Below are 22,138 nucleotides of genomic sequence, written 5' to 3' on the forward strand. Positions count from 1 at the left end.
AAAGACTCAAAAGACTTGGCGGCTAATTGAATAGAGGCAGTAGATGGTGCAATTAGGTTTACAGTATGAACAATAAACATGTTGTCAATACATTGTGTCTACTTCAAATGTGCCCATATACTGTACATACAGTACATGTGATTTTTTTGTGAATTATTTTAGTTTTTTCCGCAGAAAACACTAAGTCTATTGCCTATTGCCCTAAATAGTAAAGCATAAAATTTACATTAAATACATAAAATGTATGTTTATAGCCTACTTAGCATACATCAAATAGTGGGGCGGGCCCGGGTGAACTGTCGGGGAGGGCGTGAGAGGCAGGGAAAACTTTGAATGTTACTGCAGACCCGCCAACATGTATGAATTTGTATAAATACGCTTGTATGCTTCACAGATCTCTATTTTGTTGCATTTCGCTGGTTTCAGTTTCGAGTTCAGTCTACCAGCCATGGAAAAAATGATTAGACCACCCTTGTTTATTGATCAGTTTTAATGCCTGGTACAACTAAAGGCACATTTATTTGGACAAATATAATGATGATAACAAATATAGCTCATAAGGGTTTAATTTAAGAGCTAATATCTGGCAACTTCCATGGTTTTCTTGATAACAACCAAAATCACTTACATGAATAGCTACAGTATAGCATTGTACTGCCAAAAAATTTAACTCTGATGAGCTATTTTTTCAATAACTGTAGATATTATCAGTATCTCAATAGTATTTCACATTGGCAAACATATACATAGTGTGTCCCTGCTTGGAGCCCTGCGTGTGGCTTCCGTAAGATTAGCTTCTACCGTCAACTTTCTTAAAACCCGACTTCAAAACTAGCAGCAAGGTGAGTACAAGTTAAAATGATACTGGAATTACAACAAGCAAGCAGTGTAGATTATGTTGACGTGAGAAATGACAGCTAGCAGAGACAGCTAACAGGGATGACTCAGCAGCCTGCAGAGCAGCGGTGGCTCGTTATACTGCTAGTTGCTTCAGAGTGAGGTGGAGGCGACCCCACAACAGACGTAAGCATGAGGCTAATGACCAGGCTAACGGCTAGACCGTAGTAGACCGTGGTAGACCTAGCAGACCGTGGATCCAATGAATCTGTTCTATCAATCATCTTTATCATTCATTAGTGATGAACACCCATACATTTGATCATTTTTAAAATGTGTGTGAGGCATATTTGGGACTTAAACCTGGATTGTGCATTTAGCATTTAGCTTGTTAGTTGACACATTGACAGGTAAGTGACTGAGTCCGAATGAGGCTTGAACGTAATGAAGAAAGAAACATTTACGTTTTAGATTCCACTCTGTAAAACAGGGCGAAATCCACTCCGGCCGCATTGCGCATCGCGTGATTCATGAATGCGTATATGGTAGCACCTCAGTGTGCCGTGGAAGCTGATTGTGCACTGACGGCTTATGAGTATTTTGGGGCAGGCGGACCTCACAGCAGCACCCGCTGCTGCTCAGTGGGATCAAAAACTGTAGAACAACACGTGCTTTCACTTTTAAGAACCTAAATACCAGAAAACTCTTCAACAACGACAGAAAAAGCCGCTAGATTTGTCGCTAGTCGCCAGGAGAGCTTGTGACATCGCCAGATTTAGCGACAAAGTCGCCAAGTTGGCAACACTGGCAGCAAGTCAAATGCATTAAAGATATGTTTATGCTCTGCTGAATGAATGAATGGATTTGACTGTCAAAATGGAGGATTATATATTCAAACCCACCAGAAGGTGATCAAAATGAACTAAAAAGTATTTGGTTTTTTTGTTAACGAAAGTGAATCATTCTCTTTTTTTTCTTGTTATCCTCTTAATGAGCAACCTGTACTAACATAAAAAAAACCCTCCAAAAAACTCAGTGCCTCACTAGCAGTGAAACTCACTGCATGTTCCTGATTCTAGCAGCACAGTAGATACTACTACTCCTATTATGCCGCGTCTTGTAGTGGGTGTAGCGGGGCCCAGTACTGGACTTAAACCAACTCTGGGTCCATGTTGCTAAAGATTTAGCATCCTTCTCAAAATATGAATCACCAGTGATGTTGTTGCATGTGGAAATATTCATCAGTGTGGCTCATGTATGTATTTATGTCCAACAGGAGAGTATCAAAGCAGTGTCTGACTACAGAGACAGCACTTGAAACTCAGCACAGTTTGCAGCCGTTTCAGCCTTTTCATGGCGAATATTAAACACTGGCAGCCTCCTCCTGCTTGAAAGAAGAATATGGTGAGACAAAGCAAGTCAGTACACACTGTTCATGCATGGCACTGCTTTTGTTTTGGTTTCCTGTTACTCGCTTCTGTACTCCCCCGATACTCGACACGTGGCCATTTATGGATACTGTTTACTGGGAGTCTAACTAACCGACAGGATTCAATGCGAGTTAATAATGCAGGAGGAAGGAATGCCTGAATAAAATCATTAGACATATTGTCCTTGTTTGCCTGGAACAAAGGGGGTAAACAGTAACAACACTTTGCCGCTTCTCGTTTTGTCTCATCACTTTGTATTTGTCAGAGACGAAGGAGGGATTAAGATGGCGAGAGACAATAGGCCAATAGAAGGTTGCGTACTTGGCATACTTGGTGGCATTAGCGCAATGATTGTTTACCCACTAACAATGCAAAACATTTTTGCAGGTACATGTGCTTTACACACAAACTAAGTCCTTAATTAAAAAATGACACATCAGTGAGGGTGAAGGCCTTAATATGCATTTAAAAAAAAACTAACTTCTCATTAAATAATGAAATACACAAGCATGACTTAAGTCTTAATGTCTTGATGTTGGCATTCATTCATCCTTTATTCACCAAGAAATTGAGTAAAATGTGTAAAAATACCCTTGTGCCATGTTGCAATGTTAGCAAAAATACTGAAAAATCCCTGCATTCACTTTCATACAGATGCTGACTGAAATGAGTGTGAATGAAAACAGTCTTGTTACTATTTAGTATGATAAAATGATAATAACAAATAATTTGATTTTAAAAAATCTATATAAAATGTTATCACCTGATAATACGACATATGTTTTCCACAGTGTTATGGAAGCAAAAACCAAAACAAAACAATTTAAAAAAACAACCACTGAACAGTATCCCTGTTGGTGAAATTGTACGTGAGGGAATGGGTTCGATTCCTGGACAGCGTCGCATCAGGAAGGGCATCCAGCATAAAAACTAAACCAAACCATTCATGCGATTGACTCTCTTGTCAAACCTATTGCTGTTCGACTTCTCTTGCATCTTTCTTTACACACTTTGCCCAGCTGTCACTGGCTGCAGCTAACTAGCTAGTGAGCGAGAATTATCCGCCTAGCTTCTTGTCTCCAAATGTGATTTTTTTTTACCACAGTGACATTTTGTTTTTAAAACAAACAAGCAATGTGTGCTCATCATAAATAAATTGAAAAATGTAGAGTTAATTCATGTGATTGGTAAGAGTATTGGACGATAGCATTCATGGATGATCATTAAACCCTGATTGGAGCATTATTTCAGTGTTATTTCAGAGATGTACAGTCGTGCCGCGTTTATCGCGGCTAATTGGTTCCAGATCCAACTGCAATAGGTAGGATTCAGTATTAATAAATGGAATATTATCGTCGACCAATCCAGGGTGTACCCTGCCTAGAAAATGGATGGATGGAATATAAAAAAAGCATAAAAAATACGGAAATACAATTTTTGCCATTGTTAAAGCTCTGTAGACATGAAATAACACCCCTATAGTCACCTTCACACTACTATTATTCTTTGTTTACAACACATTGCTCAACTGTAATGCACAGGCTACGGTATCACTGCAGGGACACAAGAGACAGCCGTCGCTTTAAACATACTGTAGCATACTATAGAGCTAACTATTTAGTCTCAAATTAATTTATTCTAAACTTAAGAAAACGTTTCAGACTGAGTGTAAGAAGGACAAAGTAAAAAGCCCAAAACGTACCACTTCCACACAGAATGGGAGGAGAACTTCTTATCACTATGACTCCATGCAGTGTGAAGGTAATCTAATCTAATTTCATGTCTCATCAATGTAAAATTGGTGACCAGAATACTACATAATTTGTCTTTCACTATTTTTTGACTGATAATAGTCCATAGTCAACCACAAAACAGCTGTCATTTATTAATTTCCAAAAAAACGCGATAGAGTGAGGGAGCGATGTTGAAGTCGCGATGTGGCGAGGGACGACTGTATATTATTTAATTAGTTTTTCTTTGATAAAACACTATGTTGTGCTAAGAGACTTTTTTTTTTTTTTTACAGTAAAGGAATAAATTAACATCAGTGGATCTGCAAGAGTTTCATTCGCATTTCCATCTGGGAGACTTTCTCCTTTCAAATCTGAGATGAGCCTTCGATTTATGAATAAAAAATGTCTGGATGGAGTGTTTCATGCTGGCTTTCATTCACAATTTTCACTTCACACACTCCTGTCTCACATGCTTGTGAATGAATAACTGGGAGTGAGTATTCCCAGCACAGATCCAAAAACAAGAGACGCACCTTCTTTCTTGTAGAAGACCAGCTCGGTCTTGAACTCGCGCCTCTCGTCCAGCGCGCCTTGAATCTGTGCGGTGAAGCGGTCACTGGTTTCGGGGCCGTACAGGAAGTGGCAGGCACAGCTCTTCTGCATGAGCTCGGCGCGAGCATAGCCTGTGAGTTCGCAGAAGCCATCGGAGCAGTAGACAATGGGGTAGAGCGACTGCACCTGAGCATTACCCAGCACAAAGTTGCTGTCTAAAAAACAACAGAGAGAGGGAACGTTAATATCACAAATGTTTACTGTTAGCACTCTTTAACAATCTTCATCACACCTACAAGTCTCATGCACTGTATAGAATTAAAAATCCCGTTTGATGGAATGAAACATTTCACAGTGATTACATTATTTTTACACTTGTGGGACAAGAATGCATAAAATTATTTTACACGTCTTATTATCACACTTTAAGGCCCATTGAGGTTGTGCAGTTTGGAATTTGCTTGACATTTGCTTTTTAACAGTTTGCGGCAGTATTTATAAGTATTGCTATAATATGTTGGATATGTATTTACTAGTATTTTGTTCTCAACTTATTGTCTTTTGGCAACGTTTTGCTCTACTACAGCATCTTAATTACATTGTCATTTTTCTTAGCTAAAATTCTGTAAAATAATAAAATGTGCTGCTTTTTTCCCCCATCACAAACACAAAATTTTGGGCTATTTCTGCAAGAAAATCATGGACATCAAAGCCATAATGCTGCAATGATAAGCAAGACATGGAAAACAGCTTTTTCTCCTTCATCAGAATGTAGTTTTATTAAAAAAAAAAAAAGTCAGGTATTGCTTTGATATGTTGTGATACGTGTTTACTTGTAAGGGTGATACTTGTCACAAGATTTTGCGAGATTGAAACATGATGAGATTTCTCATTCAGAAAAACAATCTTGTGATAATAAATGAATTAATCACACGATAAATGAAAATGAACTTGATAATTTTGCTGGCATCCATACATTGTGCAGTGTGCATGCATGTCTGCTTCAAACAGGCAGGAAGCAGGTTCACTCTGCATTGGTTCAGGACCTAATTCCATTTAATTCCATTTCCTTTTTTTGCAGCTTGAAGCTCTACTTAGGACCTCCTTAAGATCCAACAGTGCAAAATGTAAATACTTGCAATTTTTCAACTGGTCTTAAAATTTTGATCAGCTGTCTTTTGGCCGCCGCCAACGCCATCCCCCCACATCTGAGACGAAAGGTCATCCTCTTGAGGGAATCCCCTTTAATACACAAGGAGATGCACTCAGTCGGGTCGGTAAACACGCACACATACACACACACACAGACACACACGCACACACACACCTCAACATTTTTCCACAACCATTAAAGTGGTGGCCCTAGGTGCGCCTCTAGTTTCTTGTTGCCTCGGAAACCGTTTTTATCCTCGTCCCTCCATTCAACACGTTTGTTCAGCAGAGAGGTCTAAATTGCGTGAATGTTCTTTCTTGCCGTTCTTTCTCCCCCCCTTGTGACTGAGAAGCGGCATGGTTAGTTTTAATGAAGGTCTGTCTGCATGGCATGTGAGGTCAACGCGGGCCTGCCGCGTGTGAATAGAATCGCAAATGAGCGGCGCTGGCTTGGCTGACCTTGTGTGAAATATATAGTTATACTTGAGAGCCCGAGCCCTTGTACTTTGTGTCCCCAGAGTTCATGTAAATGTCCGCTGCCTTCGCAAATGTTATTCATGGCAGAGACATTTTCGCTGGCCTCAAAATTCTCCCGAAAAACTGTATGCTGCGTACTGCCACAGCTGCAAACACCTCATCCGTCACAGGGAAAACTTGACAATTCCTGGTTTTCCAACTGGAGCCGAGGTGCCCAGTAATCATTTGCTTCAAGAGCTTGTTGTGGTCTGGTTCCATGTGCTTGGAATGGCAATAGGATGGAACAAACCTTCCTGGAGAAAATGCAATTCCCCCTAAAAGAATATGTCAGAATGCTGACAAATGGAAACATAACAATTTTTTGTATTGAATGCATCATAAAAGGTTTCTGAAAAGGATCCAACCCGTACCGTCACAGCTTTTCCTTGGGGTACTAGTTGTAGTAGCTTGCTACTACGAGGAAAATTGTGGAGTTCGTGGCATTGGACGACCAGCCATTAGTTTGTCCTGTAGATTATTATTTTATTAAGTACCTCAAACGTTGTGGTTTCTTTTATTTATAAAAGTTAAACACTGCTGTGCACTTTATTTTTGGTAAGAGGCTCAAATCAGGTCTGCAGTTTAACCTGTAGTGCAGGGGTAGGGAACCTATGGCTCGGGAGCCAGATGTGGCTCTTTAGATGACTGCATCTGGCTCTCAGACATTTCTTAACACCATAAAATGTGTTTTATTTTAATTTGTTTTCCTGACATTTTAAAGTAAAATTAAATCAGTGTTAAAAATAACATTTAAAATATGCATTCTAATGCATTTTAATCTATTTGATTTTGTAGCGCAATGCCAGCTGTCCTTCCCATTTTCCAGTGTCAGACACCAAAACTTGATTATTGGGGTCGTCCCTCCTTTAATCAAATAGTCAGCTAGCTAATTGTGCAGAGACAACCCTTTTGACGAAAAAGGGAAAGAAAGATACGGAGTAGGGCGCAAAACCATGCAGCAGCAGAAGTTGCATTAATGGTAAAAAGTAATGTTTTTATTATTGGTTAGCTTCAATATAACATTTTTATTAAAAAGAATAAATTCAGAGACTTATATTCTAAAATTGTTGGTCTTCCTTAAATATACACACATTTGGTTGTATTCGGTGTTGAAAAATGATATGGCTCTCACGGAAATACATTTTTAAATATGCGGCTTTCATGGCTCTCTTTGCCGAAAAGGTTCCCGACCCCTGCTGTAGTGGGTGGGGGGGGGGGGGGGGGGGGGGGGGGGGGGGGGGCGCAGACATCACGTTGGCGACCCCTGTGTTAATGTTCATTTATCCCATTTTGTCATCATTAATATATTTTTACATGCATTTTAAATTGTTTTCTGCATGTAAAACTATAACTGTACAACTATAAAAACATGTTTTGTGTTAATATTTTTGGCTTTCTGAAACGGATTTGGATTTACATTATTTCTTATCGGAAAAAATTGGTTCAGTTAGCGTCCTGTTTATTTATGTTTTTGAAAATTTGCAAAGCTGGCAATATATTAGCTTGTGTGGGCATAAAGAAGCCAAGCTGGACACTCGTGGATCCATTGTGGAAAAACATAGCCAAGGCCACAGCAGCAGTAGCTGTACAGCCTTGATGAATAATCAAAAACAGTGGCTCAGATGACTGCAGTGTGTTGCATACACCCATGATCAAAATTTCAAGACCAGTTGAAAAACGCCAAGAATTTACAATTTGCGTTGCTGGATCCTAAAGAGGTTATAAATACAACTTCAAAATGCAAACAAAAGAAATGGAAGTGAGACAAAAAAAATCGGACTAAGCAATTTTTTGCAAACAACCAGAAAAGTGAAATGGGCTGTTCATCATCTGATCACAAGTTTGATCGGTTCACGGAGGGCATCCACTGTCTGGAATTGATGTCCATTTTTTTAAAACTTCCCTTGACATCCATTCCCAAATGTTCTCAATTGGACTTTCGGGGGAACACGCTGGATGGTCCAAAAGAGTGACGTTATTCCTCTGTCAGGCAGGCATTGTGAACTGCAGCATCGTCCTGTTGAAAAACCCAGTCATTACCACACAGACGAGGGAGTTCAGTCATGAGGGATGCCCCCTGAAACATCTCCACATGGCCAGCTCCCGTCTGACGCCCCTGCACAACCTGTAGCTCCATTGTTCCATTGCTCCAGATCGTAACGCCGTCTCCTCCACTGCTCAGTGTGGAAAACATCTCAGGTGGGATCTCCTTGTGATGCCAGTAAAATTGGAAGCCATCAGGACCTTCAAGGCTCATTTTTTTCTCATCAGAGAACAAAACTTTCTTCCACCTTTCAATGTCCCATATTTGATGCTCTCGTGCAAACGGTCAATTTTGTGGCGTTGAAGGAGACGTCTTTGAAGACATTTTATGTTCTTAAAACCCTTCTCTTGTAAATGCTGTTTAATGGTTATTGGACTGCACTCGGCATCAGTAACAACCTTAATTTGGGCCGGGGATCCTTGCTTATGCAGCTCAACAATCCAACTGCGTTCAAAGAGAGGACGGCTTTTTTGCCTTTGCCATCAAGAAAACATGACAGTGGGAATACCTGACAGAAAATGACATTAAATCCACATTTTTGCCAAGATTTTGGCTTTTAAAGGCTGCGGTCTTAAACCTTTGATCAGCTGAAGAACGGCCTATTTCACTTTAATGCTTGCTTGCAATAAATTGCTTGCTCATCATGTTTTTGTCTCAGTCCCATTTCTTCTTTTTGCACTTTGAAGTTCTATTTAGAACTTCTTTAAGGTCCAACAGTGTAAAATGTACATTTTGATCAGGAAGGTATATTCTGTTTATGTACGGCCCTATAAGTTACATGTTAACAGAGTCGTGAACTGAATTGGCCAGTAAAAACGGAATCTACTGTTAAACACGGCATCTCTCAGATGTTGACATTTTGTGAATCAAATGGGGCATGTCCTCACAAACACTAACCAGCCCTCTTCTGAAGTAAGTCCGCGAAAACAGTCTTCACCGAGCCTGAGCGTGAGCTCACGTACAGCAATGGCCAGTGCAAACTGGCTGGGTTAGCTTAGCTTAGCGGAGCGTGCTACTGTTCTGTGTGTTTACCAAAGTTGTGTTTTAGGTAATGTAACCAAGCATTTTAGGATGCCCATGCCCGCTGACTTTGTGTGTGAAATAAAGGCGACAGCCATGGCTACAAGAGGTACCCAGCTAGCTATCTCACTTAGCAATAGTCAAAATACATTTTTAACACACACCATACTTCCGGCCTTCAAAGTAAGAGCGGCGCACATCCTATAATAGTGGTAAGACAATAAGGGTGTCTTTAATGTATGTACAGTACCACTCAAATGTTTAGGGACACCTTCCAAACTATTGTCCGGTACTGTATATATTTAGCATTTTATTTGCTTTCATTTCACAGCTTTTACTTCAAACCTCAGGCATGATGCGCTGCAGCTCAGAGTACATATAAGAGCTATTGAACTATAAGAGAATGCAGTGTGCAGTATCAGATTGTCAGAGTGTATTCCACGTATTGTCAAATGATGACCTCGGGTCACTTTAAATGGACCAGAAAGGACAGTGTTGACCACTACTGCATTTTGAAGCAAGGGGCAGGCTGGTGGGAGCTCTCATCCATCAGTCGAGAACACATTTTCCTTTCTCTTGTCATGTTTTTGAAAATTTGCTATGTAAAGCTAATATGTAGAGGGTCAGAGTAGGGCTCAGCTACAGTATTTTATCAAGCATTTTTATGGCAGTATATCTTGCCAAGGATAAAGATATACTTTAGAAAAGTCAGTGTAAAGATTGTATAGCAGTATAGGTTCACTATCCACTGTAAATGAGCCAACACAACATTATTGTCTAAATATGTGGCTACACAAGTAAGTAGCAACATAAATGTGTCTATTCTACCGTCAACTTCAACTTCACTGAGGGTAAACATGGATTCCAACATGTACTGTGACACTGTGAAGCAGACCGCTTTGCCTTCAGAGAGACCTGATCGCCACAACTCCTGGAACTTCTTTGTTTGCTGCCAACGATTAAGAAGACATTGAACATGTGCCTCGGGCTGCCATTTCTGTAAATAGTTTATGTACGGCCCTATAAGTTACATGTTAACGGAGTCGTGAACTGAATTGGCCAGTAAAAACGGAATCTACTGTTAAACACGGCATCTCTCAGATATTGACATTTTGTGAGTAGGGCTCAGCTACAGTATTTTATCAAGCATTTTTATGGCAGTATATCTTGCCAAGGATAAAGATATACTTTAGAAAAGTCAGTGTAAAGATTGTATAGCAGTATAGGTTCACTATCCACTGTAAATGAGCCAACACAACATTATTGTCTAAATATGTGACTACACAAGTAAGTAGCAACATAAATGTGTCTATTCTACCGTCAAGCAAGTTGGTAGCGTGCATGAGTTCTGCTGACACTGGGGTGCTGCAGTTCACTGAGGGTAAACATGGATTCCAACATGTACTGTGACACTGTGAAGCGGGCGCTTTGCCTTCAGAGAGACCTGATCACCACAACTCCTGGAACTTCTTTGTTTGCTGCCAACGATTAAGAAAACATTGAACATGTGCCTCGGGCTGCCATTTCTGTAAATAGTCTTTCACGGCTTTATTAAACTGAGAGGCTGATTCCTGGCGCTTTAGACAACAGACTGGAGGAGGAGGAGGAACAGCAGAAGGGAGAATGACGGCTCTCGTTTTGGGATTATCACCACATGGGCTGCCCATTAAGAGACGGAGAGACAAAAATAGAGAGAATGTTGGGACATCTAGATCAGACTTAATTGCTCATAACTTGCTCAAATTTTGAAGTTAAAGTGTATTTTTATGGTTTTCTAAATAATAATAAAAAATAATATTAAAATTCAGTTAACTTTAACTGCAAATTTAATCAGAATATGGATCATTTTGGGTTTAATTGAAAATGGGTGTGTCTAAATGGGATTTTCTATGGTGATTTTACATAGATTTTGACTTAATTTACACAGAAAATAATTTCTTAATAAAAAGAATTTATCTTAACTTCAAGTCTTAACATTTGATTTAATGTAAAGTTCCATGCTCATTTTAAATGTGCATTACAGGTTACATCCGGATTAAAGTCAGCTTTAAATTTTAAACATGTCTACACACATGGATATGATTTGATTAAAAACACATAGTTATGTTTAAAATCCTACCAATTTTGAATAATGTTTTCATTGTGGATCATTACAAATATGCTTTGTTTTAGTAGTACACAGTGAGTAAAAAGAAATTCCATATAGAAAAAAATGATGCTTGAAAAAACTATTGATCACAAAAAAATATGCATCGAGATGCATCCATAATCGTTTTATCATCGCTTCGCAGGCCTCTGAATCGTAATCGCATCGAATCATGAGGTGGCCAGAGATTCCCACCCCTATCAAGTAGTGGTAAGCAATGAGGAGTAAGTGCAGTAGGCATTTGACATAGCATCCTACAGATACTATATGTCCTCTGTGGTTCAGGATTCTTCTTTCTTATGCTTTGTAACCCTGTCTGGTTTTTGGCTGTTTGGTAAACCTGTCTGTTTTTTTGGCTCATTTTAGTGCATTGGGTGAGTTCTTTACTCAGTCCGTTCCACAATTTAATCCCCCATACTGATATACTGAAGGTTTTTAGTGTTGTTCACGAGTATAAGTGTTTGAAGTTAAATTTTTCCCTAAGGTCATATTCGTATTTCTACTCTCTTGTTGAATAGAATTGTGTTAAGTTTTTGGATAGCAGGTTATTGTTTGCTTTATGCATCATTTTAGCTGTTTGAAAGTTTACTAGATCAGATCATCAAATGTGAATAATTGTGATTTTAGGAATAAAGGGTTTGTGTATTCTCTGTAGCCAGGATTATGGATTATAGTAACTGACCTTTTTGGTCCAGAACAAATTTTGCTCTGTTCAGTATTAAAGTATTTCTTGCCACTTTGTGTTGTATATTTTTAATGTGGGCTTTCCAACTCATTTTGTCGTCTATTATAACACTTAGAAATGTATTTTCCCTCATCCTGTCAACGTCCACAACATCTATTTGTATTTCTGTATGAGTGTCCTTTCTACTATTACAAAATAACATTATTTTAGTTTTACTTAGGTTCAGGCATAGTCTGTTTTTATCAAACCATCTTTTTAGTACAGTCATTTCATCTATGACTTTTTAAAATGATATCTTGTGTGCTTTTTCCAGAACAAAATGTATTAGTATCATCTGCAAATAATACTAGCTTTAGGTCTTTCGTGACTTTACAGATGTCATTTATATACAGGGTGAACAGTTTTGGTCCCAGTATTCACACCTGGGGTACGCCGCAAGATATATTTAAGCGAGCAGTGTATATTCTCCCATCTTCACGTATTGCTTCCTGTTTGCTAAGTAGCTTTTTACCCAAATCAAATAGAGTGTACAATGTGTACAATGGGATTTTCTATGCTGAAGCAAAATTGTTGCCAAATGTGCAATCGGTATTAGACTTATTTCTCTCGTATTCACTCTGAACCTTTCAGAAAAAAGTACCTGCTTGTGACATGAAGAGTCCTTGACATTCTGGCAGGAGATGTTTTGGTTTTTAAAATTCTGTCATATGCACAGACCAACTCTCAAAGTGTCAGACACAAGTGCTCTTCCAACTCACTACACAAGCAAAACGTGTCAGGTAGTTCCACAAAAACTCATATGTGTGTATGCAAATGGACAAACAGGTGCTACACTCCCGCTAAAAATAACGTGCTACTTTTGTGTTGGCTAAGCAACAATAAGAACATAAAGTAGCAGCCAGTGAGTCCATCAGCCATGTGATGGCCGCCTTCACACGTACATTGCCGCATGTAAGTCTTTAGGCTTTGGCGGTAATGGTGTTCAGTCTCCAGGGACACGCATGATAGCAGCCATAGCTGATGAACTCTTTAACCTCCAGCTGAACCCTCCCTGAGGCGTGCACAGTTCAGGACTCGGGGGAATACTGACGTGACTTTTTATCACCTGACTCATTATGACAGGCATCTGAATATATTTCAATATGTCAATATGACTTGAGGCAGGGTTAGCTGCTTTTTACATCATCGGGTGAGACATCTTGGGTTTGAATTGCTAAATTAAGAAAAACTGGATAAATGATAATGTAAGATGGATCTATTAAGATGTGGCAGCATTGTAGAAAGTTAGATAAAAGTTGAACTTTTGAAAAAACAGCTCCATTGCTAACAGTGTGTGATGTGACATGGGCCAGCACTCCTGATTCTGAAGGCCCTGGTCAGATTAGATTAACATGGCAACACATAGAAGCTGAAATCTGATTGGACAAAAAAAAATTATTATAAAAAAAATACTCCACTGGAAGCAGTGCAGACAAAAGACACGCTATTAAATGAAAATAATTGACTGCTGGAATAAATTAATACAATTGAACAAATACTAGAATGTAAGTATGTCAGCGCTTCTGATAGTGTTTAGGCCAGCAGAGAAGGCCTTGCTGACACCACTGACCAGTATGTACCCTGAACAGGATAAATGGTAGAAAAATGGTAGAAAATAAATGAATGAATGAAAAGACTGTAAAAAATATATGTAATGTATTTTCGTAGCTGAAATAAACAGGTATTTTTTGACATTTTCTTGAAAAGTTGATTGTTAATTTGTTTTTAAAAGTCTTTTAATAAAAAGTCTGACAAGAGAATGTGATCTTTTTATGTCCTCTGTATCGCTGCAGAACAGCAAGCTTTTTTTCATTGTTTGCAAACAGGTTTAAACCCAGTCAGCTGTACGCAAGGCGAATGCAGGTCTGCCCCAAATCCACACAGACCAGGAACAATATAAATACATAATATACAGTATCTCCACAATAAACACTGTTATCTCACCCTGACTCGGTTACACTGGAGTTAATTGCCAAAAAGCTCTCATGTCACAGATGTGAATGGTATCAGATGCGGTGATACCAGCGACACATTGCTTAATGACCCGGCCTGAGGCCTATGTTTGCAGGCAAGTGGCTGAATCACGTGACTTTGTGTGTGTGTGTGTGTGTGTGTGTGTGTGTGTGTGTGTGTGTGTGCATGTGTGTGTGTGTCTGCAGATTAGCTCATGTTCCTGTTCAACTAGCCCGAAAGCGAGCTACGGATGGGCTGAGTGATCCAATTAGCTTCATCCATGTCCACAAAATAACACAGTCAATGGCCACTCACTTTGCAGAGCATGCAACTACATCACCTTTTTATGCCTCTTTGGTTAGACTACTGCAAAGTGCAATGATGCTTTAAATTGTTTGTTTTTTGTTCTCAAGCCGATTTCAGTTTGTGGTCTTCAAAATCCACAACACAGCCAACAATTGATGCAAATTTGTCTGAAATAATGTTTAGGATTCATAGATTACAGTACTTATAGTCAAGGTAAGGTCGAGACAAATAATATAAACCAAAGTAACAAACATCAAGGACTGGATCTGCCCCTTTTTATGGATTTGCACCAAACTTTGATGGGTCTTTCTTGACTATGTCTTGACTGAATATTCATTATGGCCGTTACAAATAGATTTGGCTCCACCTGTTCGCTCATAAAACACATTATAATAGGACGGTCTGTGAATATAGCTTGTTGTTGCAACTCCGCACAGTAGGTGGCAGTGTGCATCGTAACTCTGCTTCTTAACACATTTCATACGCACCTAGTCTGCCTGGGAATAAGAATAAGTAACAAGAGGGATCAGTGTTGCCAATTTAGCGACTTTGTCAGTATATTTAGTAGGCGTGTCAAAAGATCTTGTGTCACAAGATGTCGCAAATATTAAAACGTGTGGATATTTTTCATTTAAAAGCTGTTTCGGGAGAACAGGGCACCCAGAAGCTAATCATTCTGTGAATTCTGGCATTACTACTGTAAATGATGATACAGTTAATATGGAAGTGGTAGTGTGTGAAGCTGGACTGGAACCGCACATTAAGTGCTTTACACACACTATAAACCTTGCAATCCAACCTACTTCGGTGTTCCCAGCATCAGTCCCTTGTGACGTGTGTTTGTTTTTTCCATCAAAGTTGAACAGCTTCAGCCATGTTAATGTCCAAGAAGAAGCTGTGGTAATTCTAACATTTGATCAAAGTTAAAGATTTGTCAGATCAAAACATGATTGCTGCATAGGACTTTGATCAAAACATGTGATAGTAGCATCTTTCAGTACTTCCTGGTTCGGCACTGTAAGCATCATAGGAACTGTAGTTCTTTTAGTGTAAAACTAATCTGCAATCTATTTTACATGTGTTTGTACATAACTATACATCAACATAAATGATTAGCAGTAGCAGCTGCAACTGTCGTCATTTTAACTTTTATAATTTTTTTGTTTTTGTTTGAATTTGTACACAATGCTGAAAAGCTGAAGCAAAACTGAAATGCTTTGAAAAGGTACGAAAATCTAAATATAGAATCAATATAGGAGCTGTATGGAAGCTGAAGCTGGACTGAAATGCTGTGGAAATATGCTAAAACGGAGAATGAAAGTAAGAATAGTTTGGAAGCTGAGGTCGACACTGGACTTGAACCGGCAATCTCTGAAGAAGAAGAAGAAGAAGAAGAGGAGGAGGAAGAGGAGGAGGAGGAATAAATAGATGAAAACTGGTGCACAATTTTATATGTGTGAATGCTTTCACGCAATTATGCTCCTGTGGATATGGATATCACCATCCTGTGGATTATCGTGAGTTGTCTCTGTGTAGAAAACAGATGTAGACTGTGTGTGTGTGTGCGTCTGCGTGTGTGTCTGAGATACTGTTGATAAGAAACATTAGTCAGTGCTTACACAACACACACAGACAAACACACACATAAACAAACTAACTTTTGTCACAAGAGCACATTGAATGTTGAGAGTTGGACTAAGATAGACGGACCACTTTGAGCGCTGTGTGTGTGAGCGCGTGTGTGTGCACGTGTGTGTTCTCGCCACCAGCAGCTTTGTGTCCCAAAGACACTAGCTATTGTTGCCTGGCGACTGGTATAAATTGTGGTGCGTTTCCTTGGTAATAGTGGGGAGGGTGGGGCTTTGATGAGAAAAACACAGTGCCTCTCCTCTACCGACCCAACCCCAACACACATGCACACGTCAGTGAGCGTGGAGAACATGGAAGTGCATGCAAAGATGATAGTCCGCTGTAAGTTGTGCACTCTGGTGCCGAGTTATGCACACTAACAGAATGGCTTTCTTAAACGTCCTTGTCTGACCACTCAAAGTTAAACATGAGAAGTGAGACCAACGTCTTCGCTGCTTCCTCCTGCTGCTGCTAAGTGGAAAATGAACACCTTGTACAGCCACTTTAGACAACAAAGGATACACTTTGCATCAGAAAAGTCACTTTCAGGTTAACATCTCGTACCAGACAGACTCAAGTGAAGGCCCAAATTGTGCAAGTTCTAAAATAGAATGTACAAAAGAACTAACACCAAATATTACAAAAAGGTAGACAAAAAGTTAAGGTCCACCTGTGTTTCTTGTCATTGTACGCACATTTTCCCACAAGAAATAATGGAAATAAAAACAGTCTGTTCCAGTGTCAAAAGGTTCATCATTGTAACATATTTAATGTCATAAAGGTTTATAGTGAATACAGTTGCCCCTCGTTCGAACATCGCTCCCTCACTCTATTGCGTTTTTTCCTAAATTAATTAATTAATGAATGATCGCTGTTTCGTGGTTGCCTATGGCCTATTATTAGTAAAAAAAAATATTGAAAGACACGTTACAGTATATGTAGTATTCTGGTCACTAGGCTTCCGTAATGTAACCTTGATTAAACATGATGTTATATTACATTACCTTCACACTGGATGGAGTCAGCCATGGCATGTTCGACATGATAGTTGGAAAAAAGTTCTCCTCACATTCGGTGTGGAAGTGGTAAGTTTTGGCTTTTTACTTTGTCCTTCTTCCCCACTCAATTTGAAACACTTTCTTAAGTTTAGAATAAGCAAATTGGAGAGGCTAACTAGTTAGCGCGGTAGCTTGCTATACTAGCGGCGGCCATCTCTTATGTCCCTGCAGCGATCCCGTAGCCTGCGCAATGTGGTGTAAATAAAGAATAATAGGAGCGGAAAGGTGACTATAGGGGTGTTGTTTTATGGCTACAGGGCTCTAATAATGTCAGCAACCTTCTTTCGTAAGTCATTAACAGGTGTTCTATGCTCTAAGTACAAAATATTTTGTTTATTAATATTGATTCCTACTTCATGGAAATTCACTTATTGTGGTCAAGAGACAACTATAATAAAATGTAAAAACAACAAAACACTCTCTCTTAACTTCTCAACGCGACAAATGCCGCACTTCACTATTTAATGTCTTAATTGTCACACAGGTGTAAAAAGAAGTTAAGCACAAGCAGGGATGTGAGTCCACTTTCCCTAATTTCCAGTGTATGTTCTTCTTTTTCTGTACGTTTTCTCTACCGTTTTCCCCATGATGAGGCCGCACCCTTTTTTGAAATAAGCAAAACACACATCATCAAGCGGCTTGAGACTCAATTAATTCCATTAAATTTTGTCCTGATTCAGAATTGCACAATCACATAAAAAAAAACCTTCAATGCTATACTAAATACTTTGATGATAAACTGAGGTCACTGAGGCAAGATATCAGAGAGGTTAGACATTTTTCAAGAAGTCCCCAGGTGACCACAGTTTATAATGTATACCGCGCATTTGCTACACCTGCATTATCTAATAAGATCCTATGCGAGTACTAGTTGTAAGCGAAATAAAGAATGGTGCAGAACAAGCATTTGAACGCACACTAATGAACACGTCTTGATTTAGTTGTGTAATCACAACTCCTTCAATTGAACTATAAATCAGGCTCTTTATGCCCAGGAGTCTGTGGCATGAGCTATTTGTCACTGTGTCTCCATCCAGATAAAATTATTTGGGAAAATACATGATACGTCGACTCTAACCTGGTCGCAGCATTAATGGATCATTAGGAAGTAGCTCAGCTGTAAAAGTCGGTGGATCATTAACACACTCACACACACACACCTACACACGCACACACACCTGCTGTCGCCATGGTAACAAGCTGTTTGATGGCAAAGGCCATGCTCCCGTCTGAAGCTTGAGCATGGAAAATCATCTTAATACGTTTCGATTGTAGCGACTCCAGTGTGTTTAGAATAATCTTTCCTCTTCCAATGCACAGCGTAAATGTGACCTATAATGGCTCACACATACACACACACGTGCAGGCACACACGTATCCAGAACGCTTGCCCCTCCAAATATCCCAAAGCATGTCAATAAAGTATGAATCTCAACTGACTTCCCAGCATTAGAAAGCCTCAAACGGCCCTCTTACCGCAGCTGAGGACCAACGGTGGTTTTGACCTCAAAGTGCTCAATGCGCAAAAATCAATAAGACATACATTTTTTTATCATTAGGCCGACTCATGGCTGACTGTGCAAAAAAAGGGAACACACGCCTAAACTCAAATGGCTAAGGTGTTATCTTCATATCCCTCCGATCAAGAAGCTAATCCTGAGCTTTATACACTTGCTGGCCAACTAATGTTAAAAAGGTAGTGTTGTATCATTTTTGTGTTCCGATGAACAGTGATTAGCTACTTCTTACACTTGTGTGACAGCTCTTGTTAAAAAGTGAGCATTGTATTGTTTTTGTGTTCCTATGAACAGTGACTGACTTCTTTTTACATCCGTGTAGACTCTGACTTCCTCACAAAAATATGCATGTCAGGTTAATGAAAGACTCTAAGTTGTCCATAGGTGTGAATGTGAGTGTGAATGGTTGTTTGTATATATGTGTTCAGGGTGTACCCCGCTTCTCGCCTGTAGTCAAGCTGGGATCGACCCCAGCTTACCCACGAACCTAATGAGGAGAAGCTTAATTCAAAATGGATGGATGGAACTCACTGGGCTGTCCAGGTATACTGAATGTTGTGGCCAATGATTGTATTTTATGTTCATCCCCTAAAAGCACAACAACTCCTTGTTAATAATACATGCCACAAAGTTACTCAATAACTTCCCACCAGATTCATGTTGTACTAAAATATTAATTGCACTTTCAGCTTGTGCACCCAGCAGACTCTTACTCGGCCTGAACCGAATCAGTAGGAGTGTCTCTGTGGGGACGCTCAGTTGTGGCAGGTAGGTAGGTTCCAGGCAATAATTCTCACATGAAAAACACAATTAGAAAAATAGCTTGAGGGGCACCGCGGAGAGGAACTCGGCGGAGGTAATAAAAGTGAATGGAAGGAATGAAAAGGAAGCAAGTAAAATAAGGAGGAAGCGGGAATGAAATGTGATGGATGTGACCCGAAGAATCAAATAAGACATCTTTACTGAAATGAAAACATGATACACAAGAGCCAAGACGCACAGTACAAGAAGGAGTGTGCATGTGAAGTGTGTGAGGGACAGGTGAAAAAGGATTGGGGACTGAGAGAGAGTCAGTCATGAGGGAGTTCTTTTAGGTGTGGGGACTGAAAGCTAGTGCGTCAAGATGAGGGACCACAAAGCATTTAACTGGACTTTCAAAGAAAGGTCACAGTATGGCGGAGGCAACCAAAAAAAATTGACCTTTCATTTCATTTCTGAGGATGATTGAGGGAGGGACGGCTTAGTCCATCATAACTTAAGGCAAATTGATGCCACAATAGTTCTTTGAAACCTCACCAATCTATCTTCCAGAATTGGAAACGGACATACTATAATTGGACCAATCAGCAACTGCAACCTGGAGACTTGTGCCCCCCCGCCCAAAGAGAACTCCCTGGGTTTTGTCACAGATGCAGTTTTATCGTAACTTGCACAGTTTTCATGATGTTTTCTCTCGACTGACTACAGCGAGAGACACCAGCTGATAGTACAATCGATATTTTTCTTTCTAAAGCGGTGTTTACCCTTGCTCGCCTTTTGCCTCCGCATTGTCCCGCGATTTGCTGTGGCAATGCATCCCATTTATTTATTTATTCATGGCGCGCCTGAAAAGGGTGAAGACTCGCAGGTTGCGGTGTGTTTGCAGTATATAACCATATTGATCATTATTTGTTTCTCCGAGAAAATAGTACAAAAAATGGGTCATCTCACAGTCATGGCCAAAAATATTGGTATGCCAAAGATGCCAATGTTTTTTGGAAAAAGATGCCAATGTTTTTGGCCATGTCTGTATAAATTAGGCTGATTTGGTTGTATTCCATACAGTCCTGGCCAAAAACATTGGCATTTTTGACCAAAACATTGGCATCTTTGGCATGTCAATATTTTGGCCATGGCTGTATACTGGGGGTATAGAAGTTTGTGCATTCAAATTACTGTAAAATGTAAATCTCTTAGGGGCCGGATATACTGTAACGACTTGTCTTTTTCCAGACTGTTTTTCTAGGGTTTTACCGAATATTTTGTTTTATTGAAGAGTTCTACAAGACGAGTTTTCAAAAGTCTTAATCCTGTTCAATAACATAAAACATGTTTTCTTTTTTAAATAACTGTGCTTACCTGACAGTGGCTGACGGTAAACATGGAAACATGTGGAAACATCTGAACCGGTACAACTGTCATGGAGTACAAAAGGTAGAAATTGCACAGTACTTAACACTTGTTGAGCTCAAATGGAAGGAAAGGATGGGTAGGCCTTGCAAATACCTGCCCGTTTTCAAAAGCTTTCTTGCTAGGTCGTCGACAGTAGGTTTTGGCATCACATGTGGTAAATTGTACGCAATCTAATGCCACAAAAATGTTCTAAACCCAATCATCAGTCAATACGCATGAGGGCCATGTGGATAACCAGCAGAGAGGAGGTTGTACGCATGGATGGAGAGCTCCTGGGGCTTGCAGGTATGGCGTCTATTGTCCAAGGAGCTCAGTAACGTGACAGGCACACTTCCCTCGGCGGGAAATCAAATTGCAAAGCCAGTGCCGGGCCGGCATTTCCCAGTGAGCTACTGGGTCCTGTTTTATCTGGAGACCACAATGCAATAATAACAAGAGAGACATCTGGATGATACATGAAAGGTAGCGTTGCTGCAGTGTGACATTGTAGAAGTGTCACGGTGTACAATGCAGCTCAAAAAGCTTTAATTCCAAAAACACTGGGGAAACCCAGGATTCCAAAGTAAAATATACAAAAATAAAGTATGCAATGTCCGAAACACACAAAAGATTAAGGACATGCCAGGACCTAAAGGAAAACACAACTAGCATGACGCAGACTCCTCACACAAGACGTGCGACGACCAGACAAAGACTAACGAGAAACTGTGAACGAAATCCAAAGACTAATTACGTCACACCTGGATGGGACACAAGGAGGATGGAGCTGATTGGAGGAGACACAAGGGTCAGGGCGAGAAACAGGTGCAAACCATGGTATAATGAGCACAAGGAAGATAAACACAGCAAAAACTAGAAAACAAATAACAGACCGTGACAAAGACCTCAACAGTTCTATTCTGTAAAGTCTGAACTTTATCCTTATGTTCCCTGTTGAGCTGGCCTCATCACTTCTGCTTTTATGTTCTTGGCAACTGCTGAAAGTCCCCTAATAATTCTATGCTCTTGGTAAAGGAGTGCCTCTGGCATCCCACTGGTCTTGCTGGCCTTCTTCCATGGCCTTTCATGGCATTTCTAGGGTTTCATTTCTACTTTTTCTTTTCGACTTCAGCTGTTGTATGTTTAGCTCAGTGAACAGAAGCTGGAGATGGCGGAATCCTCTGGTCGTGACAGGTGGGATGTTTTCCTAGCTTCCGAGCTCATACGTCATTCCCATAAGGTTTCCCAGTAATAAAGGAGACATACTATGTCATTTTTGCGGGTTGCCTTGCCCTGTGATGTGCGTTGGTTAAAATACCCCAAGGAACAAAAATGACAGCACACTTAAACCCCCTCTGAACAGCCCTGTG

At 39.9% G+C, this 22,138-nt stretch overlaps 1 protein-coding gene across 1 annotated transcript in view; it reads right to left on the minus strand.

Moving 5' to 3' along the window:
* Positions 1-22,138, minus strand: part of kcnh3 (potassium voltage-gated channel, subfamily H (eag-related), member 3) — a 100,710-nt gene that overhangs the window by 37,118 nt on the left and 41,454 nt on the right. The window contains exon 3 of the mRNA XM_054786547.1: positions 4,534-4,767. Within this exon, the coding sequence (XP_054642522.1) occupies positions 4,534-4,767 (234 nt within the window). The remainder of the gene's footprint in view (positions 1-4,533; positions 4,768-22,138) is intronic.

The sequence above is a fragment of the Dunckerocampus dactyliophorus genome, chromosome 9 (genome assembly GCF_027744805.1).
Source record: "Dunckerocampus dactyliophorus isolate RoL2022-P2 chromosome 9, RoL_Ddac_1.1, whole genome shotgun sequence".
Lineage (NCBI taxonomy): Eukaryota > Metazoa > Chordata > Actinopteri > Syngnathiformes > Syngnathidae > Dunckerocampus > Dunckerocampus dactyliophorus.